Source organism: Podarcis gaigeae, assembly GCF_964106915.1.
Source record: "Podarcis gaigeae genome assembly, chromosome: 2".
NCBI lineage: Eukaryota > Metazoa > Chordata > Lepidosauria > Squamata > Lacertidae > Podarcis > Podarcis gaigeae.
In genome coordinates, this window is record NC_139679.1 from 62,869,073 (window position 1) to 62,895,830 (window position 26,758).

Sequence of the window (26,758 nt, forward strand, 5' to 3'; positions counted from 1 at the left end):
CCCACAGTCAATTACATAGAAACCTCAGTGCCTTTTTGTTTAGGTTTCAGCAGAGGACACATGAAAGGCATTGAAATCTAATGCTTCACAGCTTTATTGCTTGGTCATTGATTGGTGGCATGCAAGTCATTAAGGGTTCAACCACAGAATCCATTGCAATATTTTATTGCAAACCCCTCCACTCTTTGTTCCCGTTTCCAAAATGAGTACAGTAGTTCCCTAGACAGTGTAATTTACTGTCAACCCACTAGGTGGCAGTGAAAGCTCATGGTTCATGATACTGTGCTTGGAACAGCACTGAAGTCCAAGCTAAGCTCCCATGCCAGCAATTTATTCAGCCTTCATCCTGATTTGCTTGCACAGAGCTTACCCCAGTGATTAGACTACCTCTAGTCTTTACTGAGCATTTATCCTGCTTTGTTTTCAGGGTACAGTACTTACATGTCTTCCTGTTAATCATTCATTCATCCTACACTTTTCAGTGCATTTTCCTGTTACTTTCCTAACTGCACTTTCTTTAAAGTCCCTTTAAAGAAAAAAAGTTTTGTTATGCTAGTGTTCACTTCCAGATGCCTTGTTTATTGAACATTCTTTCAACATGCATGAATAAAAGACATTTGACTATTTATTGAGTGATCCTTCTGATTTGTTTGCAAAAACTGCTATGCCAAGCAATTCTTAACCCACACTTCCATTACATTTTATGGGCACTTCCCTTATTTCATCAAGTCCGAACTTGGGGGGAGGGTTTATTGTGCAAGATCTCCAAATCAGTGTTAACTGTGCAACCTGAATTTGCCAGCGTGTAAGTGAATCCTGTCCCAAAACAGCAAGTGTCTGGAAGTGTCCGCTTTAATTGCACAAACTTTCTGGTATGTGCTTGAATCCGTCCCGCAAAATAAATCGTTTCAAGACTGGTGATGGCCTTTCATTTAGATGCTTTGTAAAGAGCATCAGAGGGAGAGATCCATGCCAAACTGAAAGCTTCCAACTTGGGAAGCTTTTCTTACTAAATGCATGCTGGGGGCAAAGGGCAGAAGTTATTTCACCCAGCCTTTCTTGGGTCTGGGCCTTTGGAGACGGTGTTACACTGGATGGACCTTGACCTGGTCACTCCTCAAGGTAGTTCTTAACTCTCGAAAAACAACTTTTGTCCACCCCGCCCTTTGCTAAGAAGCTGCCCACCTGGAAGCCTGCAAGCTTTTAAACTCAGGTCGGCGGGACTCCCGGCTTTCCTTCCCCTAGGCAAAAGCAGCAACCCCAGACCCTGCTCTTCCGCGAGTCGACTCGGAAAAGCAAGTTTCCCTCAGTCCCAGGTGAGTGCAGGGTTGCGGCGTGACAGCGCGGGAATCCCACGTCAAACGAGCCCAAGGGGGCGAAGTTCCTGAGGCAAAAGTCGGCTTCGCCTTGCGCGCGCGAAAGAGGCGCTTCCTCAGGAGTAAGCCCGCCCAAGTTCCTCCTTCGGCGCCAGTGCAGAGCAGCCACACCAGGGCTGTGGGCGAGGAAGCCCGCGAGAGGAACCCGAGAGGGACAGGAAGAAGTTGCCGAGGCCCGAGGGCTCCTGACTCGCGTCATATGACCCAGCAAAGATGGCTGAAGGAGGGCAGAGTTGCGAAGTAGTACCTGCTGCTCCCGCCGCGGGAGAGAGCGAGGGCTGCGAAGCCGCCGCCGCCGCCGCCCGGACCCCCGGCAGCGCGCCTGAGCTGAGGGGCGGCGGCGGCAAAGAGAGGCCGGCCGAGGACTCGCGGTGGCCGGCTCCCATCCTCTCGCTGGCCAAGAAAGCCTCGGAAAACTTAGCAGCCGGCTATGGGAGCGCCCTGAAGTCCGCAGCCTTGGTAGGACTCGTGCCCAAACCGCTCAGCAATGACAGCCCAGCCAACCCAAGTAGGGCCATGCTTATTGCTTGTGATATTGAATTTATTTTTTTAGGGGGGCGGCGGGAGGAGTGCGAAGAAGCAGCAAGTGGTTTTATTTCCTAAACTGCCGGTGGGGGCGGTAGCGTTGGTCGCCCGGCGGAGGGAATACTTTCTTACAGTGTGAGCCAATATAAACATAAGGAGGTGGCTAGGCTTAAGTCAAGGCTGCCTGCATACGATGGATACCTTTATGTTTTTTCCCCTTTTATTTGTGGAGGGTGTGGGAAACATGATAGAAAGCGTATAAAACGCACGTGGTGTGGGGAAACCTGCCGCTTTCCAGATGTTGCTAAACTACAACTCCCATCATCCCTGGCCGCTTGTGCTGATGGGAGCTGCGGTTCACTCCAGAGAATCCCCCCCCCCAGTCTGTCATGATGTTAGAACCATGGGCCACGTTCAACAAAGATTCAGGGCAGGGAAAAGGAAGTACGGTACCTCTTCACACACCTTCTATTCTGGGATTGGCTACCGCCAGAGCTGGTGATGGTCACAGACTTAGATAGTGTTACCTTCCATCGATTATTCTGCTACCGTCCCCCCCCCCCCCCTGTAAAGCACTACCAACAGCTGCTAGTCATGATGGCTATTTATTGCCTCCAGTATAAGAGGCAGATAGGCTTTGTTCTTATCCAGCAGGGCTCTTTGTATGTACTTTTGTTTGATTGACCTAGAAACACTCCCCCCAAATTCCAGACTGAGGCTTTGTACTTGGTGTCACAGATACAGAAAAGCCACTCTGCACAGCAGAGAGCAGCAGATCCCTGACTGGTTTGAGACCAGCATTTAGAACATGGAGCCTGTTACCACTGCAAAGCACAAGGCTGTTGTGAACTAAAAGTGTGGCCCCTGCAAGAAGATGCTTGCTGCACTGAGAAGTGCAAGGAACAACGCCCAGAGGATTGCCAGGCGATGTGCCAGTGGCTATTGGCTAAAGCTGTGTCAGAGCATTTGGCTTGCTGCTGACAGTGGCAGTACTCACAAAATATACAAAGGCATGAAGAAAGCCTTTGAACCAACAGTAGAAAAAACTGCACCACTAAAAACCTCGTCTGGAGAGACCATCACAGACCACAGCAAGCAGATGAAGTGATGGGCAGAGAACTATCAAGAACTGTACTCACAGGAAAACATAGTCTTCAACACAGCTGTTGATAGCGTCCAGGCTCTGTCTGTCTCAGGTATGTGGGGAAGCCCTAGGACAGGATGGAATTCCAACAGAGGTGCTGAAAGCATGCCTCAATTTGCTCATGACTCACCTCCACGGACTTCTCTTGCAGTGTTGGGGAATGGGATCTGTACCACAAGACATGTGTGACCTTCTACAAGAACAAACGTGACTGCCATGACTGTAACAATTACAGTAGCCTGCTGAGTACTTTCACACATGTAGTTCTCAACAGATTACAGTCACTTGCTGACAGGGTCTATCTTGAGTCACAATGAGGCTTTAGAGCTCAGAGGTCAACAGTCAACATGATTTTCTCACTGTGCCAGAAAAATGCAGAGAGCAGGAATGCCCCATGTACATTGCCTTCATAGACCTGATGAAGGCCTTTGACCCTGTCAGCCAGAAAGGACTCTTCACACTGCTCAACAAGATAGGGTGCCCATCTAAGCTCTACAAGATTACCATGTCCTTCCATGAGAACATGTGTGGCACCGTTCAGTATGACAGTTCATCCTCGGATACCTTCCCTATTAATACTGGTGTGAAACAGGGCTGTGCTCTCACTCCAACTCTCTTTGGCATATTCTTCTCCCTGTTGGTCTCCCATGCCTTCTGTTTGACTGAAGATGGTGTGCACTTCCATTCAAGGAGTGACAGGGTGTCTGTGTGAGAGCTCATGGGCATGGTATTGCAAAAACAGAAGATTTCAGCCTGCCAGCTTACATCAATGTCGGGATGTTCCATTGCCTGAAGTTCAGTTTACAAAAAATCTCTCTTCGGAGCAGAAGGCCCTGAAGGATAAAGAGAAGGCATCCTGGACTGCCCTTTCTTCTGCTGAGAAGGTTGCATTGTACCGCATCAAGTTCAATGAGACCTTTGCTGAAGTGAAAAAGGGGTCATCTGAATGGAAGACTATTCTTGGTGGGACACTCTTCTATTAGGCCTCACTGCTTTTGTTGTCATTTGGCAAAGGATGTATGTTTTTGGGCCAATCCCTCACACTTTCACAGATGAGTGGGAGGCCATGCAGACCAAAAGAATGTTAGATATGAGAGTGAACCCAATTGATGGCTTCTCGGACAAGTGGACTACGAAAAGAATGAATGGAAAAAATAAATGCACTCCAGGGACCGCCACTCCTGTTCTGGCTTGAAATGTTGAAACCATTCCTTCATCTCCATGTGACCTCGCTGCTTCTGTGTATGGGGAAGAAAATACCCCTTCTATTGAAAGGGAAACCTTTAATAAATGTTTGGTTTGCTTGAATATTAATTTTTTTAAAAAAAATTAAAAACATGACTTGCACCGATTCCCTGTATCAGGTGACAATGACTTAGATGAATATATAAAAACATAATTGTGTAGAAATAGAGCATAAAGTTGTAACTACTAAATCTAGGCAACCAAAATGTTTTCTTCAATTATTAAAAGTCCATACATTTATAAATAAAGGCTGATGGATGTCAACTGTAGCTTACTTTTTTACCTTTACTAGTCTTATATATAATATTTGGAGTATTATCAAATTCCAGTAGGAAAAAAAAACACTCTAAGGGTAAAGAAAAAGGGATATCCTAGTGTAGAAATGTAACTCTTAAGTTAATTGGAAGGGAACAAGATGTGTGAGAGAGCTGTTACTATCAAGCCAGTTATGTAGGAAAATTGGGAGACCCAAATGTCTTGCCAAATTACCAGTTCCTTTCTGTGCATGATTACTCAATGGCAAGCCCCATTGCGTTATTTGGGGCTTACTCCCAAACAACTGTGCACAGTATGTCCACCACTTGAGAATAAGTCGCATTGGGATGTTTTATCATTCTTCTATTCCTGCAAAGGACTGGAAAGCTGATTAAACATTTAGTCCTGGAACTTAAAACAATTTTCCGACACTGGGATGCAGGATTTGTATGAATAGTTGTGTTAATCTGTGGCAAAAACAGAATATTGTGGTACTGAAAAAATAATTGAAGTTCAATTGAAGTTCAACTTGGAGTAAACCCACTGAAATGAAGGGACCCAAGTTAGTCATGGCCATCATTTTTAATGGTTCTACTCTGAGTATGACTAACATTAGTTACAAACTTCAGGTTTTTTAAGACACTGTATTTTTTATCCATGGTGTAAAATATTTTGGAGAAACAGAAGGCAATAAGGGCATGGAGAAATTCCCTACAACTAAATATAAGTACCTAGAAATACACAGAAACCTAAAAATAGAATAGTATGCCATTCCAGTAGTCTTAAATCATGTAAGTTTTCCATAGGTATTTGGTTGACCACTATGAGAATAGGATGCTGGACTAGATAAGACTTTTGGTGTGGTCCAGCAAGGCTGTTCTTTATATTCTTACAGACAAAGACTAAGTGGGTTATTGTGTCACTTTAGAGGCATGTGTGTACCACCCCACCTAAGCTAACAAGCACATCTTGATTACTGGAGCATTAAATCAGGGGTCAGCAACCTTTTTCAGCTGTGGGCCGATCTACCGTCCCTCAGACCATGTGGTGGGCCAGACTATATTTTGGAGGGGAAAAAATATGAATGAATTCCTATGCCCCACAAATAACCCAGAGATGCATTTTAAATAAAAGCACACATTCTACTCATGTAAAAACACCAGGCAGGCCCCACAAATAACCTAGAGATGCATTTTAAATAAAAGCACACATTCTGTTTAGGGAAGCTTTTAATGTTTAATAGGTTATTGTATTTTAGTGTTTTGTTGGAAGCCGCCCAGAGTGGCTGGGGAATAAATAAATTATTATTATTATTATTACTCATGTAAAAACACCAGGCAGGCCCCACAAATAACCCAGAGATGCATTTTAAATAAAAGGACACATTCTATTCATGTAAAAACATGCTGATTCCCGGACCGTCCACAGCCCGGATTGAGAAGGCGATTGGCCGCATCCGGCCCCCAGGCCTTAGGTTGCCTAAAAAGTAAAGGTAAAGGTACCCCTGCCCGTACGGGCCAGTCTTGACAGACTCTGGGGTTGTGCGCCCATCTCACTCAAGAGGCCAGGGGCCAGCGCTGTCCGGAGACACTTCCGGGTCACGTGGCCAGCGTGACATCGCTGCTCTGGCGAGCCAGAGCCGCACACGGAAACGCCGTTTAACTTCCCGCTGGTAAGCGGTCCCTATTTATCTACTTGCACCCGGAGGTGCTTTCGAACTGCTAGGTTGGCAGGCGCTGGGACCGAGCAGCGGGAGCGCACCCCGCCGCAGGGATTCAAACCGCCGACCTTTCGATCGGCAAGTCCTAGGCGCTGAGGCTTTAACCCACAGCGCCACCTGCCTACCCCTGCATTAAACCATATGATGCACTGCCAAATGGGCAGGCAATGCACTTTTTGTAGCAAGTAAGAAAATAGCCTTATCAGGCTTTTGAGAAATGCAGGTGCTACAAACTTTTTATGAATTCTGATTTACGTAGGAATTCTTAAAATTTATATGATTCAGTTAAAGTACCATGACAAGAGTATTGTGGCTCAATTTTTTATGACATAAACTTTTGTGGACTACGGTCCACTTAAGCAGATGGATTTTTGCTGCAATAAACTAACACAAAAAGGGACGCGGGTGGCGTTGTGGTCTAAACCACTGAGCCTAGGGCTTGCCAATCAGAAGGTCAGCGGTTCGAATCCCTGCGACGGGGTGAGCTCCCGTTGCTCGGTCCCTGCTCCTGCCAACCTAGCAGTTCGAAAGCACGTCAAAGTGCAAGTAGATAAATAGGTACCGCTCCAACGGGAAGGTAAATGGTGTTTCCATGTGCTGCTCTGGTTTGCCAGAAGTGGCTTAGTCATGCTGGCCACATGACCCGGAAGCTGTCTGCAGACTATATACCGGCTCCCTTGGCCTATAGAGCGAGATGAGCACGCAACCCCAGAGTCGTCCACGACTGGACCCAACGGTCAGCGGTACCTTTACCTTAAACTAACACAACTGGAACTTATGGCAATAAAAAGTGGCAATGCAACTGAAATATTCCCTCACTGATTTCTGCACAATCACAGTTAACTGAGTGTTTCAGAATTACCATCAAGAAAATAAAAGATAAAAACCTCTCATCGTTGCTTGTACATTCACACTTTTTATTATTGATCTGTGCTGCCACTGTAAACTGCTGATGGATAACTGCTGGCAGATTATTGTATCTGTGAAATGTTTTATTGTGAGTTTCAGGCTGCTGGGCATGCTTACTTAGAAAGAAGCTCCAAAGAAAGCAACTAAAGTTGTTTCTGACTAAGGTTGTTGGTCCTTTGTTCTGTATTTTATGGTTTTAGATTTTTTTGATGTTTTAATGATTTTATTATACACCACCATAATATTTTTAATGAGTTGGTGGTTTGTAAATACTCTAATAAATAAACAAGCCTGCAAATCTACCCACACTTACTTTGAAGGAAGCTACAGTGGACTCAAGAGGGAGTTGTGTATGAATACACACTTAAGATCAGACTATTCATGTTTGAGAAAGCAATATATGTATACTTTTATCAATTTCAGAAGTGTCTTAAACTTTTATCAGTTACTACCATTAAATGTTTCAGTTTGTATACATAAATTCCCTTTATGCTTAAAGCTGCCTGTGACTCTGTTTTAAATTAAATGCAAGTCAAATTATCTCAAATGCCCTAAAATAGTCTTCATTTAAGGAATTGTCTCTCAAATATAACAAAACACCCCAGCCATTGCAATGGCCTTTACTTCTGATTAAGTCTGCAGTTTTATGCTCACATCTGAAAGAAAGCCCCCGTTGAACTCAGTAGAACCTGCTTCTGGGAGACATGCATAGATTTATAGTATCAGTCCGTTGGTGACTATCAATTCATTGGCTTGCCTGCTGCAGTTTTGCAAACCAGAACTCTTGACATTTTTAATTTTAAGCCTAAAAATAGTGAATGATCCGTTTTAACAATTCCTAAAGCTTGCAAAAACCATATTAAGTTCAGAATGCTTTGCTTCTGTCTAGCTGCACTGCAGGCAAAGTACCTAAGCACCTTAATACCATAACCGTAATGTAGTAAATTCAGTAGAAATTCTTTCAGCTTCACATGACTTGTGTTCACTTCATCCACCAGAAATTTCGCCATATACTAAAGTGTCATTAGGAACACATATCTAATACTGTACAAGGCTGCAATATAATTACGAAACATCAAATATTATACAGTATATCCCTTATAGTCCCAGGTGCTGAAACTGAATTAAACATACAGCTTTGCTAAGTGCCTAACAGAAACGAAGTGGTTCGTTTAAAAAGCCACTTGCGTGGCTGAAATTGTACTGTTAATTATTCTTAAAGAGGTCTTGACTTTTATTTGAATTCTAGTGTTACCTTGTTGCCAACAGTTCAATTTTTATTTCAAACTGGGAAAGCATTTCCCCCATATAGTTGAAACACATGAAATTGTCTAGCAGCGTCTTGAAAAAGGTTATATTTGTCAGCCACCTAAGCTTTTTGAATGACGTTGAGGTGAGTGGGGGAAGGTGGGGGGGGGAATCATAATTTGCTATAGGGGAAAAATACACGCAAGTGTAAAAACACAGTATAGTACTATTATCCTCGCGTTTGGTTTTCCACGACGAGAGGAGGAGGCCTTTAAGAAAGTAACAGCGACCAGACAACTAAAATGGCGTCACTCCTCCCTTGTTTACAGTGTCGTGCTGCCTCTGCCCAAAGCCTCTTTTCCCCGTTTGCCCAATGAGGGCTGCGGTAGCGGCTGGGCCTTAAAACCATTTCCTGGCCGGTCGAAACATGGGAGGGCAGGTCGGTGGCTGTGACCAATCCGAGACACCGGCTTGTGCACCGGGCGTTCCGATTGGCTTGCAGGAAGGCGATCAGCGGCTTGGATGCCTTTAACCAATGAAGGGCCTTTCTTTGGATTTTGAGGGGGTGGGAGGTGTTGCTCTGGTAACGCCAGGTGAAGGTGAGATACCAATGGGGGAGGGGGGTTATCGAGGCCTCTGCTTAGGGGTCGTATAAGTGATGGTGGTGGGTGGGAGCCTCCCTGGGGAACCCACCTTGCGGGAAGCTTATTAGTACTGAGCTGCCAAAATGCAGGTGTTTGTGTGTGAGCCAAAAAAAGACTACAGAGGAGAGCAGAAGGCAAAACAGGCTCGGAAGCGGCTCTTCCTCTGCTCCCCTCCTTCCAGCGTTGATCTCGCTGCTCTGATCCTTCTCCCTGTGAAGTTAAGATGCTTTCCTTTTCACTGCAGAACGCGGGTCGTAAGAAGGCAGAATCCGCGGGGGCTTCCCTTTTAGTCTGACTGGCAGGTGTTTGTTTCTCTGTGTCACCATCCTTATGAGCTCTTCTGTGTGTATTTGGGCATAACTAGGATTGTCATTCTCATACGAGACACAAAATAGAATGAAAACATTGCACCAAAAATGTTTTCTCTGCTTTCTTTTTAACAGAAATTGGGATGGGATTAAGCGACATGTTTTAATGCTTGTGGGTATTTTAGACCTTAAAGGTCTGTGACTGCTCCTTGGTTTGTTAAATGTCTCTATTTCTCTCACACACACACCACCTAACTGCACCATTTCAACCCTTTCTAGAGTGCATCTGTTTCATGAACATTCACTGTCATAACAAGAGAGGTGTATATATAGTTCCTGTTATATGAACGGAACAAATCTTGGATTGTTTTGGTTTTTCTATTACCTCTTTTCTCCTCCACCACCACCTCTGGCATATTTCTGTTGTGCTAAACTATGAAGCAAGATGGTGTTTTGTGGGGTTTGATGTTTTGAGAATAAGTCTATTAATCTTACATCAGTTTCTTTTCTGATATATATGTGTATCTACATTTGTTCAGCAGCCAAATACCACATGATGGAAGAACGTTCAAATCTCATGAACATGATGAAATTGAGTGTTAAAGTCTTAATCCAGTCAGCTCTGAGTTTGGGTCGGACCCTTGATTCAGACTTTCCCCCCTTGCAACAGTTCTTTGTTGTGATGGAACACTGTCTCAAGCATGGACTTAAAGGTGAGCTTCCTTCCAATATTGGTTTCAAATAGTATATTTTTCGTATCCTTTTATGTATGTGCCTTTGATTATAGGCTTGCAGCTTTAACCAGTTTATCTGGGACTATCCCCCACTGAATTCTGAATAGGCATATATAGGATAGCATTGTAAGAGTATTTTAATTGATGTGGATCTTTGCTTTAACTGTGCACATAAGCAGGCTAACCACCAGATATTTCTAGAAGTCATAAAAAAATGTGTGGTTTATGTCACGAGAAAATGCTTAAAAGGAGTAATAGATAAAACAAAAGGGAATTATGTGTTTGAAGTGGAATTCATAGCCTGATTAATTCATCAATTTACCTATTACTAAGGAAACAGAAGTGGCATTAAAGCAAGGTAATGCGCATCTGCTGGACCACTTACAGACCTTGTTCTAGAACTCTGTAGGATGAGAAATGGAACAAGTTTAATAGCATTGAGAGCATTGTAGTATGTGGCACTAAAGATGACTCTGAACCCTTCCTCCTGCTACTTGTCTGCAAATGTGAATGTAGTAAATGCGTGACAGAGATGGACTGCCATTTTAAACTAAATGTTCAATCTAGCCACAGAAGTTTTACAATAAAATTGCAGAATGCAAAGTTGGGGGGTTGTTTTCCTACAAAGAACTTCATAGCACAATCATATATTACTTGAAAGTATTATCATACTGTGTTCAGTTGGTTTTACTTCCAGGTATGTGTATGCAGAATTGTAGCCTGATTGTGAGGTGTGAAAATACCTTAATTATGCAAGCGTATCCATGTTTACTTAGAAGTAAGTTCCACTATGTTTAATGATGCTTACTCCTTCCCTTGTTAAGTGTGCTTTCTGTGTTTGACATTTGCTTTATGTTCATTGATCTGTTGTGAACCTTTTTACTTTACACACATTAAACTGAAATAAAGTAACGTTATTTCCTTTCCATTGCCTCCCTTTTATCTAGCTAAGAAGAGTTTCATTGGGCAAAACAAATCGTTTTTTGGACCTCTAGAGATGGTGGAGAAACTTTGTCCAGAAGCATCAGATTTAGCTACAAGTGTCAGAAATCTGCCAGAGTTAAAGTGAGTTTTAAAAGATTCAGGTTGAGGTTAAGGAAACAAATTGTTATAAGGAATGAGGTTGCTAATAGTATTCATGTACCTTCATAATATTTTATGGGTTGATTTGTTAACAAGATGATGGGCTAATTTCAAGTTAAAAGATGGGGAAAGTTTCACTGAAATTATCCTTTATTGACAGGGGTTTTCAGTGCTAATGCTGTTGTTGTATACAGTGACAGTTTAGCTACATTTTCCTGTCATCTAATGCTTTTACCAATACCGTTTTGCATTTAAGACTGTCAAAATTGTTACAGGTTTCTTTTTTCTTTCTTTATAAGAATTGTTGTGCCAATTCAGAGCAATTGGTTTTCAACAGGTGTCAGATGCCAGAGGGAAACATTAAAGTGGGTACTGGGAAAAAGTAATATTGATCTCAGTAGGACCTGCTTCAATATTAACTATTTAGACCTGCCCATATGACTTTCCTAGAAGTCAAACTTTCCCAGTTTTTCTTAGTACAGAAAGGATTGATCTGATATGTAGAGATCTTTCCTATTCTAATTAATTCAAGAGGGTTCCGGAAGCCTCTCTGTGTGAAAGAAACAAGCAGAAGGTTCATTATGTTTTGGTTATTCCTTCAGAGAAGCCGAGTACAGCTGGCTTAAACTGGTTCTCTTATCTCTTCTGGCAAGGTCATGCTGACTATAAAAGTAGGCCAGAAGGAGCCTGGGTTTCACTTTTTCTCTTTCTTTTCCTACTGGTGTGGTATATGCTTAGTATTAAGATTTAGACTTATTATAGGTTATTGTAAGTTTAAGTTAAGTCTGCTGCGACTGGATTTCTTATGGACAGTGCCAATCCTGAATGTATTGGATTTGTGACCATTATGTTCATTTGCCTTCAGTAGCAGTAAAGCTCTACTGGATGAAGTATTAATTGCCTCTGGTCTATTTTTTTGGAATCCTGCAAAGTGTTTAAGATTTTACTCTACTAACTATACATTGGAATCTGCTATGGGTCAATAAGGGTAGAATTTCATGACAATATTTCCTTTACTTAAATGTTCTTTCCAAATCTTCTGTAATAAGGTATTTCCAGTGCTTTTTTCTAAAAAAAAAATATTTAGGGGAACTCTCATTTTCCTATTCATATTGAAATACTGCCCTTCAATGAGGCCAAACTTAGATTCACAAAATGTTTAGGGGTATGCGTACCCCCAGAAAAAAAGCACTGGGTATTATAGTACTTATATTAATTGGTAGTTCACTAATTAATCAGTTAAAGGAAAGGCAATGAATAAATGTGTAGGCCTAAATGTTTTTTATCTGGCTCATATAATAAACAGTTATCTGCTGCAGGAAATATGTCCTCATGGTAAACTGCAGAAACATTTATCGGATGCATTTTTATATACCAAGTGGATAGCATGTTTGACACCTGGTGTCCTTGTGGAATTGTAGGACCCCGATTGGAAGAGGCAGAGCTTGGCTTTATCTTGCTGTGATGCAAAAGAAACTGGCAGACTACCTGAAAGTACTCCTGGACCACAAGAATCTATTGAGGTATCTTTTGAACTTTTTATTATTATTCTGGAATAACACATCTTGCCACACAGGGAAGCATCTAAAGTAAATGAGTTTGATCCAGAGAAAAGCCTATGGAAAGGGGGCTGGCAGTCCTCAGCCCACCCCAGTGTCTCCCTACCCTTGGGAGAAGATTTTCAGAGGCTGCTGTTGCACAGGGTGTGGGGTGAGGGAGAAAGCCAGCTTGCTTGCATTATCTCCCTTCTGTTACTATTACAGTGGTACCTCGGGTTAAGTACTTAATTCGTTCCAGAGGTCCGTTCTTAACCTGAAACTGTTCTTAACCTGAAGCACCACTTTAGCTAATGGGGCCTCCTGCTGCTGCTGCGCTGCCGGAGCACGATTTCTGTTCTCATCCTGAAGCAAAGTTCTTAACTCGAGGTACTATTTCTGGGTTAGCGGAGTCTGTAACCTGAAGCGTATGTAACCCAAGGTACCACTGTATTTTTTAATCTGGATTCAGCCTAGTGCTTGTATTCTGACCATTAAGTTGATAGGAAGGACTGAGCTCAGTATAATCTTTACTGAATTGTTCTTAATTGGGTGGATAATACAGTACCCCCCACAATAGTTATTAAATTATCTGTTTTCTTTCCTAGTGAATTTTATGAGCCTGATGCCTTGATGATGGAAGAAGAAGGAGCTGTGATCATTGGTCTGCTTGTGGGACTGAATGTCATTGATGCAAATCTCTGCTTAAAAGGAGAAGATTTGGACACCCAGGTAACTTAGGAGTAATATTTAACATTCACAAACCACCCTGTAGACCAGGAATAACTTGTGTTTTGGTAGTTCAGGCCTATATTATCCTAGTAGTCTAAATCTGTCTTGAAGCAAGGGGGGTCATATGGCGGCATTAAGTAAGCAGAAGCAATTCTGCTCATTCAAGGTTGGACACCTGATTTCTACCATTGTCCCTACTCACTGGCGTATGGGAGAGCCTCCTACTGTGCTAAGGCCACTGTGTGTCTTTGTGTGTGAATTGAGTCCCTGTGAGTAGCATTTCCAAAAGCACTTGTTGTACTATGAGCCATAGTGTTTCCTTCCTTTCCATTTTGTGGGGTGACCATACCCAGCACTGGTTGGTGCACTCCATGGAGGGTTGGTCAAGGATGAATGCATCCCCCAGGCTGAAAAAAGTTGGCCTCCTGTGCTTTGTTCCCTTAAAACTCATTTATTAGAATGCGAAGGAGAGGATAAGAAAAAAAGTAAAGCATAGCTTATCCTGTTGAGGCACTTAATTCAATTGTAAATAAATCTTATTTGTCTTTTCAGGTTGCAGTGATTGATTTTTCCCTGTACCTTAAAGATACACAAAACAGTGACAATAGCAAAGAGTATGTAAGGTTGAATTTATGTTCCTAATCTTTGTTTAATAGAGTTTTTAATTAAAGTAGATGAATCCATATTTAGGAATTTCTTTAGTTCTTTCTGAGAAAGAGAGGAGTGGGAGAAATGGAATATAGAAAGGCTATTGCCAAAAAAAAAAAAAATAGGGCAGAGGAAATATATAGAGGATCAAACATGCTAATTCTGGCTTCAGTGGCCTTCCCTCCAGTTCCACTCAAATGTGATTTTAAGGGCAGGCATCCTCTACCCAACCCTTATTTCTACACACAGGTCCTACACACCTATCTTGTTGAACTAATGGGGACTGAAGGAGCTCTGCTCTGCTGACTGGGGAACCAGGACGAGCTGCATAGAAAACCTGTATATTTTATATTTGTATAACATGTATAATTCATAACAATGCATTAAAACTGCATCCATTGCAGTCCTGGGTGCTTTTCTGACCGAGCTTTTAAAACTGTGCTTTTTACCTGCTCTTAAATGTGTGCAGAATTAATTTTTAAAAACCCAGTTTCTTTGTGTCTTTACACATTGGTGTACTATCTTTTCATATTGATAATGCTTTTTCTCAGCATCTCTATTTTGGGTGAAGCTGCAATTTGATCTTGCTGGCCAGAATGTGGGGCTGATTTTAACCCCTTGGAGTCATTTGTCCGCTGTCATTTTTTTAAAAATCCAGCTGCACATCTTGTTGACAGCAAACTGGTCTTAATAAAGGAAAAGCATTTGCATATATAATGCATATGTAGTTTTTTGTATGATAACTTTCCTCTAATATAACATGACAAGTCTTGTGGCAAACTGACCATAGTCCACACAAAAAATTATTCCACAATGCATTTATTAGTCTTTAAGACGCCACAAAGCTCTTGTTGATTTTGCTGTAAGAGAACCTGTATGGCTGCCATTCTGGAATGTCTCTAATATAAATGTTGCACTTGAGAAAATGAGTCATTCTTTAAAATACCATCTTTATTTCAATATCAGAGATGGAGGCATTACTGCTGTGCTTGATCAGAAACATTATGTAGAAGAACTTAACCGCCATCTAAGGTAGGCTTCCTTGGTGAAAACTTGATTTTCCTCTGTCCTCTTCCCCTCCCCCATGTTTAAAATCACAGCTTTAGCTACGGCAGCAGTTTAAGGAATGCTATACTATTGAAAAATGGGTTTCATGCTTATTCCTTCAGAGGGATCTGCCCCTTTTCTTCGTACAGTGGTACCTTGGTTTACAACCATAATTCGTTCCGGACGTCCAGTTGTAAACCAAAACAGGTTGTAACCCAAGGCACGCTTTCGCCAATGGGGCCTCAAAAAAAAATTGGTTGTAATCCAAAAAAAAAAAAATAAAATGGGTTGTAATCCAAAAAATGGGACATGGACTTCCGGGTTTGACATGGTTGTAGTCCAAGACGGTTGCAAACCAAGGTACCACTGCTCTTCTGGCACCTACTTCTGCTAGCCTTGTAACTCCCCTACTTTAAACCCCCATATTTGCAATCCAATAATATTTTTCATTAATTTTCTTAAACTGTGAGCGCTAAGTGGGGGGGGGGGGGAACAACAGAATAAATCTTGGTTGCTTAGACTTCCCTTCAACACTTGGCATTTTTTTGAGTGGCAAGTATTAAGCGGGTCTTGGTAATCTTTTTGTCTCAGTTGCACTGTTGGAGATCTGCAGACCAAGATAGAGTGCCTAGAGAAGACCAATTCAAAGCTCCAAGAAGAGGTTTGTGGTGCTCAAGTTTATTTCAGTTGCTACTGGTGCCTGCTCCTTTTTGAAAATTTTGAAGTGACTTTCTTCTTGAAACTGCGAATCTTATCAAATGGGTTTCCTGAGCAGAGCAAAACTGATATGAATTGGGAAGCTGGAAAGGTCATGGTGAGGAGAGCCAGATGGTTCATTTCCTCTCGTATACATGGAACATAGGAAGCTGCTTCTATACCAAGTTAGACCATTGCTCCATCTAGCTTAGTGTTGCTGACGCTGACTAGTAGCAAGTCATCAGTGTTTCAGAGGGGAGCCTTTCTCATCTCTACCTGGAGAAGCAGCTGCTCTGCCATTGAGCTACAGCGCTTACACAGTGTCTGAACTAAGAAAGACTTAACCATTTTAAGACTGAGAAGTTTTCCCTTTCATGCATCCTTTCTGAAAGGAATGCTCATCAACTGAAAAACTTGCCAGTTTCTGTCTTGGAATAATAAAAGTTATGTGTATCCACCTTAGTGACTGAATTATGAAATATGAGCTTGCCTGGTCTTAATTTCAGGCTGCAGTTGAATGGGATGTTTTTAAATATTCATCCAGATGATGCATGGTGGTTTGTCTTCTCTCTTCTCACACCCACCTCTGTTTGTCAGCTGGCAGCAGCAACTGATCGGATCAGGGCACTTCAGGAAGAGCAGCAGGAGCTGAAGCAAGAAAATGAACTAATCCGTGAACGAAGCGAAAAGCATGTCGAGGTCAGATACAGTATGTAGCTGATGTGTGTGGAGGTCCACCTAGGAGGTTGTTTTCCATTTAAACATTAGCATACCTCTGTAGGTCACTTTGTGCAGAAAAGTCTCCTTTAAGTCCCTAAAATATCAGGAGCCTGCAGAAGGACTTTCAGTGTGGCTGCCTCTGTTTCGGGGAACATCTTAGTTGAAATACAACAGGCACTCTGTATTTGTAGCTTTTAGAAACAATTGAAAACATTTTTGTTGCAACAAGCTTTTCCAGGTAGATTATTTTATATAATCAGGACAATTCATAAATTAATAAAACAACAATAATACGAGACACATATCTTCCTGTAGTTAATACCGTCTGTAAATATAAAATCATTTCTAAATAAATATAATTTCTCTTGTGAGAAACTTACCTACTCTAATCTACCAACAGGTTGATTTCTCAAATAACCTTTTATTCTAGGTAACAAAACAGGACACCAAAGTTGAACTGGAAACATACAAGCAGTCAAGGCAAGGCCTGGATGAAATGTACAGTGATGTCTGGAAGCAACTGAAAGAGGAGAAAAGAATCCGAACGGTGAAACACCATAATTCATTAATGGAGCGAATCATTGTTTGTTCGGTTTCTGTATGCACCAAAAATAGCAAGCTTGCTTGGATGCTGTGCCAGGGGTCCCCTGATCCCTCTTTGCGACTATGGGGGTGGGGACTACTGGGGGTGTGCAGAATAGTGTCAGCATGCTTTCAGAAGCAACCTTCGGCTTCTTTTGATTCCAGCCATTGTCACACAATCTATAGAAACACAAGTTCACAAGTTCACACAGGTCAGGTTTTACACAGCTCAACAGAAAATATTTGTTATTTATGCAGATATGAACTTTATTTTTAAAGGAGCTGGAAAAAGAGCTGGAGCTGCAGATTGGAATGAAAACAGAAATGGAAATTGCTATGAAGCTCCTGGAGAAAGATACTCATGAAAAACAAGACACTTTAGTGGCCCTTCGCCAGCAGCTGGAGGAAGTTAAAGCTATCAATTTGCAGATGTTTAATAAATCTCAGGTAAATTTGTTAAGTAAATGGAGAAGCAACCTATTCACTAGGCATGAGCATAACACTTTAAATGTGTACAGTGCATTCTGATCATTAGCTTCGTCCTTGCAATAGCCCTGTGTTGTAGCACAGGGGTGGCCTGTGTGCAGCCCTCCATATATGTTTAGACTTTAACTCCCATCATTCCTGACTGCTGGCCATGCTGACGTGATGGAGTTATGGTCCCCAACACAGGAGGTCACCACACTGGCTACCCTTGATGTAGGATCACTATTGTGCTCAGGTTTATAAATGGGGAACTGAAAAGGAGAGTGGCCTGCCCAAGCCCACACATTATTCCTTCCCCTTATCCGTTGGCTTCAGTGGAGAGATCCTGGTTTGTTTAAACCAGAGTTCCCCAGTGCACCCAAATGAACCAAAGTGAGCATGGCAGGATGCGTGCATACAGACCTGATGCTCATTCCTAGCTTCATAAACCACGGCCCTCTGTCTCAACTGCATATGCCTTCTGGTTCAGTTATATAGAAGTTTCTTACATTAATTTTTATTGTGGGGATTTGTCAGCCTGTTAGGTACAATGTCAGGATTCTGAGTAGACACAACCAACCTTGCATGATATGCATTTTGGGTGGAATTTAACATTGCACTCTTCCAATAAGCATTTCATCTTAGTAATTTGAACAATCCCCCCCCCCCTTTTCTCCCCCTGCACTCTGTTTGGAGTGGGGATTCTCATGACACGCCTTGACTCAATTAGGGCGTGTGTTTAGAGGGATCTCCATTGCCCAAGCAGAAGTCCTTGCGCAGGGCTTCCACTGACAGGGCTGGTAAGATGAATCCTGCCCTTTTCATGTACTCAATGATATATAGTGAGCACAACATTCATTCACATTCTTAGTGGCTGGAAGAAAAAGAAAACTTCCTGCTTATGAGGAAGGGCCTCTTAACATGATACAGTTGAAAGGCAGGAGAATGCTTAGCTAAACATTCTTTAGCCATGACAGCCGGGGAAACATGGCTCTTGATTTCTCTCTAATCAGCTTAGTTTTTCAGTCACTTGTTTTGTCCAGGAGGTCTGAAGATTGCAATGCCTGTGTACATCTCTGCTTATTGTTTGGATGATAGAAAGTATTAAGGGTCAGTGAGAGAATCCCATTAATACTTTTTTCTCTCTGAGATGCCTTAAAAGTATGTGAGAGACTCACGTGGTTTGAATATAGACATAGGATGGGGCTTGCACAATAGTGATTTCCTTGTACTAATTTGGCTTTAGCGTTTGGGAAGCTGTGGAGTAGTAAACTTATTTTCAAATGTCTAATTCATCTTTTCTTGGGTCCCAAGGTTAAGCCAGTTCCTTCATTCTTGCCTCCAAGTTGCCTGTTCTAGCATTACAATAATGAGGCAACTTTATTCTCTGCCTTTTGAAGTGGGAAAAAAAAACCTATTTCAGTATGAAGAAGTAACTTTCTGACCTGTTTCATTACTAAGCTAATCATATATGGACCTGGAATGGTTTGGGTTTTGTAGTCACAGAACAATTTTGCAGTGAGCAGTTTGATTCTTTCCCTCCAGAATGCAGAAGGTTCGTTGCAGCAGAAAAGTGAAGCAATATCATCCTTTGAAGGCAAAACCGATCAAATGATGTCTTCTGTCAAGCAGATGGAGGGCAGGTAATCCCTTCCATAGGCCTGATTAGCTGTGACCTGCCTAGTTCCCCAAGTTTTAATGTTTCCAAAGTCCACATTAGTTTCCTTTCATGGGCACAACATATTTCTAGGAAAGGCATGGATGACCCACTGACCTATTTCCTGTAATCCCCTTTACCTGTCTGTGATCAGGAGTGGCATGGCCAGACTCCCAAGGGCCACGTAGAAAGCCCTGGAGGGCTTAATTTGGCCCCTGAACCTGAGGTTCCTCACCCCTGTGCTAGATGCTGAAGGAGGATAAGGCAGACATGTGAGAAAGTTCAATGTGGTGGAAAAATCAAGGGAGGGAAAGGAAAAGAGCCAGCAGGGGAGGCTTGGGGTGCCCTTGGGCGGAATGGAAAACTGATGAATTTGCAAGAGGGAAAGGCAAGTTGTACTTTTAAGAGAATTGTTCATTTATATGCCGCATTTCTGCCAGTGCACCCTAAGGTGATTTATGCTTTTGACATACTAAAACAACAGTTTAAAAGCATAGAACAGGATTCTCTCAGGCCACTCGATGGTCCCTTCAGGAGCTGATGGCATGAGCTGCCTGGAAGCCTTTTCTACTGCCCTCCATCAGGGCACATGGGGCTTAAATAGCTGTTAGGATCGTTCACTGAAGCACCGTTCACTGGTGGTCTCCTTAGGAGCTGAAGACATAAGCTTATTGGCCCAACTTCCCCAGGCTCAGGCTAGGACTGGTGAAGATCTGTCTCCTTGCTAGACAGGGTAACTTAGACAGACCCTTGTGGGGCAGAGTGCTGAAGGCTGACCTACCTACCCTGCAGTAGCTACTGACATGGTATGAAATGTTTGTGCATAATATAACATGTTAATGAATGACAAGGGTGTGTTCAAAGGTGTAGCTTTGGCAAGAGGGAAAGCCTGCTATAAATCTATGTAACTTGTGTGTGTTTGTCTTTTTTCTTCTTTTTTAGATTGCAGCATGCAGAAAAGGCCAGGCAGGTTGCAGAAGAAAAAAATGTCAAACTGAAACAAGAACTGGGCGGCAAAATTGTGACCTTGAAACAGCAGCTAATCCAGCTGGATAACAAGTGGTAACCTTGTGTTATGTATTGTTTATCCTTGGTTTTCCTGGAAACAGGGCGTTTAATTCACAGCTTAAATACCTCACAAAATCAGCTAGCCACAAAGCTAACAAGATGCATCAGCGTAGAAAATTAGTTGACACTAAACTTTCTAATATGATACAGGAGCCGTGATTGTTTTGAACTGTCATTTCTTATGCATTCTTCCATATATTCCTTCAGATTGATTGTGCCTGTAGTTTCTAAAGGCAGGGCCTGGTTTAACTTGTTGCCACTCTTATTGGCTGGGACTGAAGAAATGAATAACTGCATAGCTATTTTCATGCATGTCCCAAAGGAGCCTATGAATTTGGATTTCTTAGCAGCGCTCAGCTCAAGAAACATGGCAAATGACTCGTGAAACAGAGACGTTCCCAAATGAGGGTGTGCTGTTAAAAGAAAACATCACCCAGAAACTCACATGCCTAAAGTAGCTCTCTGGATCCCAGCCACTCAGTTGTATCCAGCGAAGAGCCAGTGGGAAGGGGTGGGCAGAAGGAGGCTTTCCCATCTCCTTATCCCCCTGGCAGCCCCAGATAAGCTTCTGCAGGTTGGATTCCCCCTGCTATATGGGGGGGGGGGGGGTTGAGGGGTAAGGGAGCAATTGTTTAAAAGTGGACATAGAGGCCTTCCGTGAGTTGGAATTTTGCTTGTGGAAAGTGCCTCTGCTAAATTTGGTAGGGATCACCCCCTCCCATGCCACAGCCCACCTCATTTTCAGGGGGCCCCAATCTTCATAGACATCCCTGGGGCTGCTAGGGAGAGGCAAAAGCAGGAAAGTCAGTGTCCACCAGCTTTTCTCTACATCCTCTTCTTTGGTGATCACTCATCATCAAGTAAGAGTGTCTTCCATGAACACGTTCTTAACGGTGTCCGTAGGTGACAGTGAAGGCCTGTTCTGGATCCGCACATCCTTCCACAGTGGGGACATAGATTTCTGGGCAGGAGTTTATCATGGTGAGGGTTTGCCAAACCTGCTTTCCTCTTAGCTCATTTCTCCCTTTCGTCCTGAGTTTGAGTGTCTTCAAAGTCCATGACACCTTTGGCAAAGGTTGTTCTCCAATTGGGAGTGCTTGCAGGCCAGTCTTTCCCAATTGTCGGTGTTTATACTACATTTTTTTTAGATTTGCCTTGAGAGAGTCTTTAAACTTCTTTTGTTGACCACCAGCATTACACTGTCCATTTTTAAGCTCAGAATAGAGTAGTCGCTTTCAAAGACGATAATCAGGCATCCGCACAACATGACCAGTCTGACAAAGTTGATGTTGAAGAATCATTGCTTTGACACTGGTGATCTTTGCTTCTTCCACTACACCTGTCTTCCCAAGTGATATCCACTATCTATGCAGAAATTCAAAGCTCCTCCCTTGTGGCCTCAGGAGCATGCTACCTCACCCCACCCCCATAATTATTTCAAGAATTTCTAGCGAAGTAAATACTGCTGTTAAACAAGCTTTGTTTCTAACTTGGCATTTGTTTATTTGGTCTCTGAATTTAAAACAGTTTAACTCTTGAGAGAGAATTAAAATCCGAGAAAGAGCAGCGGCAGACTCTGCAACATCAGCTGCATCAAGAGAAGGACACTACAGCTTTGCTAAAAACAGAACTGCAGCAAGTGGAAGGGTTAAAAAACGTAAGTGAGCTGGAAACCCAAATCGTAGCCAGACCAAATGCTGTAGTCCAGAACTTCTGTAGGGCATCAACTTGAAGAATGCAGGACAGGAAACGTGGGGAAGTAACTCGGGTGCCTTTCTACTAGTATGTAACGTGGCAGATTCTCTCCTTTAAGGGTACAGGGGCTGTTGTAAGCTACTGGTTCAAGAACACTTAACCACCAGGGAAGAACTGTTCTTTCTCTGATCAGCAAATGATCAAGTGAGCATCCTCCTTAGGCTGAGTAAAGCCAGTCTTTTGGCAACATTGCCACGGCTAAGACTAGGAGCCTTTCCACACGCAGGTTTTTTCGACATATTGGAATGTTGTTCTTAATGGTTAAGGCGAAGTCAACCATTCATTGGCTTAATAGCAAGGTAATACATTTTTACAAACGGCAGGTAGTCAGTTTTTCTCTCCTTCACCCAAAAGTGATAAGGTTGAGATCTTATCAGTCAAGTTCAAAATAGCAGCAGGAGGAGGAGGAATTCCCTAATGAAAATTATATAGCCTTTTTTGTGTTTTGTTTTGTAGGAGTTGCGAAAACTGCAGGAAGAGAAGCAGCAATTGGAAAAGGTCTGCGAAGAACAGGAGCAAGCCCTTCAAGAAATGGGGCTTCACCTTAGCCAGTAAGCATGTTCCGATATTGGGCCCCTTTCTGTTCATCTCTCATTCCCAGAGAAGTTGCATTATTGAGTTAACTTGTGTAAGATAAGAATAATAGAATTGTAGAGTTGGTAGGGACGCCAAGGGTCATCTAGTCCAACCCCCTGCAATGCAGGAATCTCAACTAAAGCATGTTTTATATGGCAATTGTTTGTCACGGCTACACCAGTATTTCCTGCAGCAAATTGCAGAGACGGCGCAGCTGTAAGCAGGAAGGATGCACACCATGTGACTCCAATTTCAAACATAATTTACAGACCTGCTGGATCAAAGGCCCATCTGGTCCAGCTTCCTGTTCTCAGTGGCCAGCCAGATGCCTATGGGAAGCCCACAAGCAGGATCTGAGTGTGAAGGCTCTCCCCCTGCTTGTAGTTCCTGGCAACTGGCATTCAGAGGCATACGATCCCTTGGGCTGGAGGTAGAGCATAGCCATCATGGTCAGCAGCTTTTGATAGCTTTAGCCATGAATTTGTCTTTCGGTCATCAAAATTGCTCCTTTGTGGGAGCAAATTCCATGATTTTAGCTATGAATAAGCAGCACCTCATTTTGTCTTCCAAAATCTTACAGTATTGTTTCCTTGGATGGCCCCAGGTTCCTATTATTACGAGAGGGGGAGAAAACCTTGCTATTGCACAGCGCAAAACAATAGAGGATGCTGCTGTTAAAAGTTAGTAAGATGCTGCATAGGGAGCAAGTGATTTGGAAACATGCTACTGGGATGGAAGTTCAAGGCAACTTTTTGGTTCCTTAGATTTGGAATGTGTTTCCTTCTAGAAACATTTCACCAGTCTGAGAGCTTGCATATCAGTAAGAGGATGAGCTACAAATTGGAAGTCACTGGTTTGAAACACTCCTCTGCCATGAACTCACCAAGTTGCCTTCGACTAACCACTATTTCAAACAGTCACTAGCCCCACTCCATCTGCAGTGTGGAGATGATGGTCATAATAATGGACCTTATGGGGGTTATTGTAAGGATCACCATACAGTGTATGTGGTGTCCTCTGAATACTGTAAAGCACAATACAAATGTAAAATGTTGCTATTTATTATTTTTTCTAGATCCAAGCTTAAGATGGAAGATATTAAAGAAGTGAATAAAGCATTAAAGGTATTGCAGCTTTAACAGCATTCTGGCATTCATTAGCAAGCTGCAGATAGCAAGCTGCAGATTAGCAAGCTGGTTGGTGATGGCGGCTGCTGCTGCTGCTGCTGCTTCATTATTTGCATCTCTGCCCCTGCTAGCATGGGATACTTTGCCTCAGTTATCAGGAGTGTGGCATTTTCAAACTTGTAGTAGCAGCTTTTAAATACCTTAATTTTTTATTTTTATTTTTGTTCTCTAAACATGGCATGCTCTAGTCTGAATGGACACTACCAGTTATAGAACATATAGTCCTCTGGATGCTTATTCAGAAACAAATTCCATTATGTTTGATTGGCGCTTACACCCAGTTAAATGTGGATAGGGTACCAGCTTAAATCTTTTTTTCCCCCTTTTGGTAGGCAGGGAGGGGAATGTTAGATATAATTGATGCTATGGCTAGCTGTGGGTTAAACCAGAGCCTAGGAATTGCTGATCAGAAGGTCGGCGGTTCGAATCCCCGTAACAGGGTGAGCTCCCATTGCTTGGTCCCTGCTCCTGCCAACCTAGCAGTTCGAAAGCATGTCCAAGTGCAAGTAGATAAATAGGTACCACTCAGGCGGGAAGGTAAACGGCGTTTCCGTGCGCTGCTCTGGTTCGCCAGAAATGGCTTAGTCATGCTGGCCACATGACCCGGAAGCTGTACACCGGCTCCCTCGGCCAATAAAGCGAGATGAACGCCGCAACCCCAGAGTCGGCCACGACTGGACCTAATTGTCAGGGGTCCCTTTACCTTATGGCTAGGCCAACGTTACCTAGACAACCATTCAGCCTCTTTGAAGCTTACAGTTCACTGATACCTTACATGAGAAGCTATATATTGAAATAATTAATTTTGTTTTAGGGTCATACATGGCTAAAAGATGACGAAGCAACCCACTGTAAACAATGTGAGAAGGAATTTTCCATTTCAAGAAGAAAGGTAATATAAAGGGCTAACAAGCCTCCTGGTAAAATTCTGAATTATTCCATGTATCTGGGAGACTTGCCTGGGAGAGAGCAATTTCTAAAGCACAACCTCCCTTTATAGAACAGCAACGAGGAGCATCATGGATGAAAGTGCAGAAAAAAATAAATCTGAGCCTTGAAGCACATCTACTAATGGTTGTTTTTTACACCCTGTGGAATTTAGATTTGTAACATCCCAGTTCAGTCCGGAGACATGCATCAGCAAACAAGTACTTGGTGGATACTATTATGTTTTGGTATCAAAGACCTGATACTAAGTGACCTTCTGGGGAAAGTATATCAAAATTGAAGTGCCACTGCTGAGGAATTATTTCCTCCGTTGAATTATCTTAATGTACAGACCTGTACAAAAGGAACAGCTCCTCCTCAAAACAATCCAGTAGTAAAATCAGCAGCAACTTGACCACTTTTGAAAGCCTCCTCCTAACAAGTAAAGGGACATGGCAAGGGGATGGTATCCACAATATACAAAATACTGCTCCAAAATCCCACAACACTAAGGTCTCACAACAAATGAAACTGTTCTGTAGAAAATGTGAAAAAAGAGGCAATGTGGTACTTTTGTAAACTGAGAAATCTTTTTTAAGGAGCAGCTCCTTTGGGGCTATGTTAAGTTTGCAAATTTAGAATCATTTTACAAAGCCAGGAAACCATACTTTTACCCTAGATAACAAATACGAAATTATCTGAAATGCATTGTTGATTGAGACCATAGGCTTTATATTGTTTACAACTCTCCTTTGATTTCAGCCCAAACTCATTTATTGTAGCACTTCAGGAGAGCTATTTCCATTTATCTTAGTGAGACTTGAGTTTCCTTTGATTTGGAGCCTATATTTAAGAACTGCTTTTGCTTATAGTCCTAATACTGTGCTTTCACTACCTTTGCAGCACCACTGTCGAAACTGCGGTGACATCTTTTGCAACACTTGTTCCAGCAATGAACTTGCACTTCCATCCTATCCAAAGCCTGTACGAGTTTGTGATACTTGCCACACTTTACTGCTTCAGAGATGTTCATCATCTTCTTAAGACATTGGCTTGTCCACAGGAAAATCATTTAAAATTGAGAATGAACCAAATGTTTAATAGGCTTTATTGGGAATCTAAATGCCACCAGTATGTATCACACAACTTTCTTATGGTACTAGTTTCCCATGATAGAATGGGACACGAGGTTTCATTTATACAAATTGGGCTTACAAAAATAATAAAAACTGATAATGCATAGAATGAAGTGCCAGAGATAACCCTAAATGTGCTCAATGTGCTGCAATCTTGAGATGCAGTCATACGTCTGGTTTTGTTTTTAAGATGTAAAAAGCTATTGTTTGTATTTAACTTTGTACTTCGACATTTGTACATTTGACCTCTAAAATACATTACTTTTCTCAACACTTTAATCCCTCTACCTATTGTAACAGTTCCACTTAAAAATTCCTCTAGATTTATATGGTAAAGAAAAAATGCCAATCTTAGTCCCTATGGAATAATTTTTTAAGTAATGTATAAAGAATGTGCCTTTACTTCAAAAGTAAATAGAGTATATAGTGTTTCTAAAGCACCTACAAAATAGTGATTACGCAATAAAGACTTAAATGCAATTAAACAAATTCATCAATATTTGCAAGTTTCTTGTAATTCAGATTTAACAGTGACTTCAACCATGTGCAAAAAATTCATATAGCAAAACTTGCTTACAAGGTGGTGATATGAACTGCAATGGAGTCAGAAGCCAACAACATGTCAAAGCAAAGTGAGGATCTTTTTCTTTCATTTGTGAAAGTTCAAAGAAATGTGAAACAGTGGTGTATGCAGTGATGATGTCCATTAGCAGGACTTCCACCTGTAAACATCTCTTCTGGGGGTTTTCCCAACCTCCAGAGCAGACTGGTTGGGGCTGTTATAGGGAGATGAGACCCTCCTGTTAGCACAAGATCCTCTTGTAACAGGATGACTT

The 26,758-nt window shown here is 42.3% G+C and overlaps 2 protein-coding genes and 1 pseudogene across 10 annotated transcripts in view; 2 read left to right on the plus strand and 1 right to left on the minus strand.

Annotated features, from left to right (window-relative positions):
- The window catches only part of ADAMTS2 (ADAM metallopeptidase with thrombospondin type 1 motif 2), a 328,102-nt gene extending 326,401 nt beyond the window's left edge, over positions 1 to 1,701 (minus strand). Inside the window, exons 1-2 of one of the 2 annotated variants that reach the window (XM_083728369.1) lie at positions 1,624 to 1,701; positions 442 to 526 (exon numbers count right to left, since the gene is read on the minus strand). The gene's annotated coding sequence lies outside the window, so the exon portion shown is untranslated. Of the gene's footprint in view, positions 1 to 441; positions 527 to 1,185; positions 1,322 to 1,623 lie in introns of those variants that run through there. The other variant, XM_083728368.1, reaches the window with a different exon arrangement.
- Positions 1,324 to 26,411, plus strand: RUFY1 (RUN and FYVE domain containing 1). Of its 7 annotated transcripts, none has more exons than XM_083728470.1 (18): positions 1,324 to 1,884; positions 9,914 to 10,087; positions 11,056 to 11,173; positions 12,613 to 12,714; positions 13,335 to 13,458; positions 14,011 to 14,072; positions 15,073 to 15,138; positions 15,745 to 15,814; positions 16,447 to 16,548; positions 17,000 to 17,116; positions 17,431 to 17,598; positions 19,162 to 19,259; positions 20,216 to 20,335; positions 21,869 to 21,998; positions 22,553 to 22,647; positions 23,748 to 23,796; positions 24,674 to 24,751; positions 25,690 to 26,411. In XM_083728470.1, the coding sequence occupies exons 1-18, from the start codon at positions 1,590 to 1,592 to the stop codon at positions 25,828 to 25,830; spliced, it is 2,109 nt and encodes a 702-aa protein (XP_083584596.1). In that variant the 5' UTR covers positions 1,324 to 1,589; the 3' UTR covers positions 25,831 to 26,411. The 7 variants fall into 7 exon arrangements, with proteins under 7 accessions (XP_083584596.1, XP_083584597.1, XP_083584600.1 ...); XM_083728471.1 differs by having other exon boundaries at positions 1,472 to 1,884; positions 9,917 to 10,087; XM_083728474.1 differs by having other exon boundaries at positions 1,705 to 1,835.
- Positions 3,440 to 4,353, plus strand: LOC310839479 (cytochrome c oxidase subunit 4 isoform 1, mitochondrial pseudogene; annotated as a pseudogene). Its single transcript has 2 exons — positions 3,440 to 3,626; positions 3,736 to 4,353. The product of its transcript is annotated as a cytochrome c oxidase subunit 4 isoform 1, mitochondrial pseudogene (transcript).
- Positions 26,412 to 26,758: the final 347 nt, after the last annotated feature.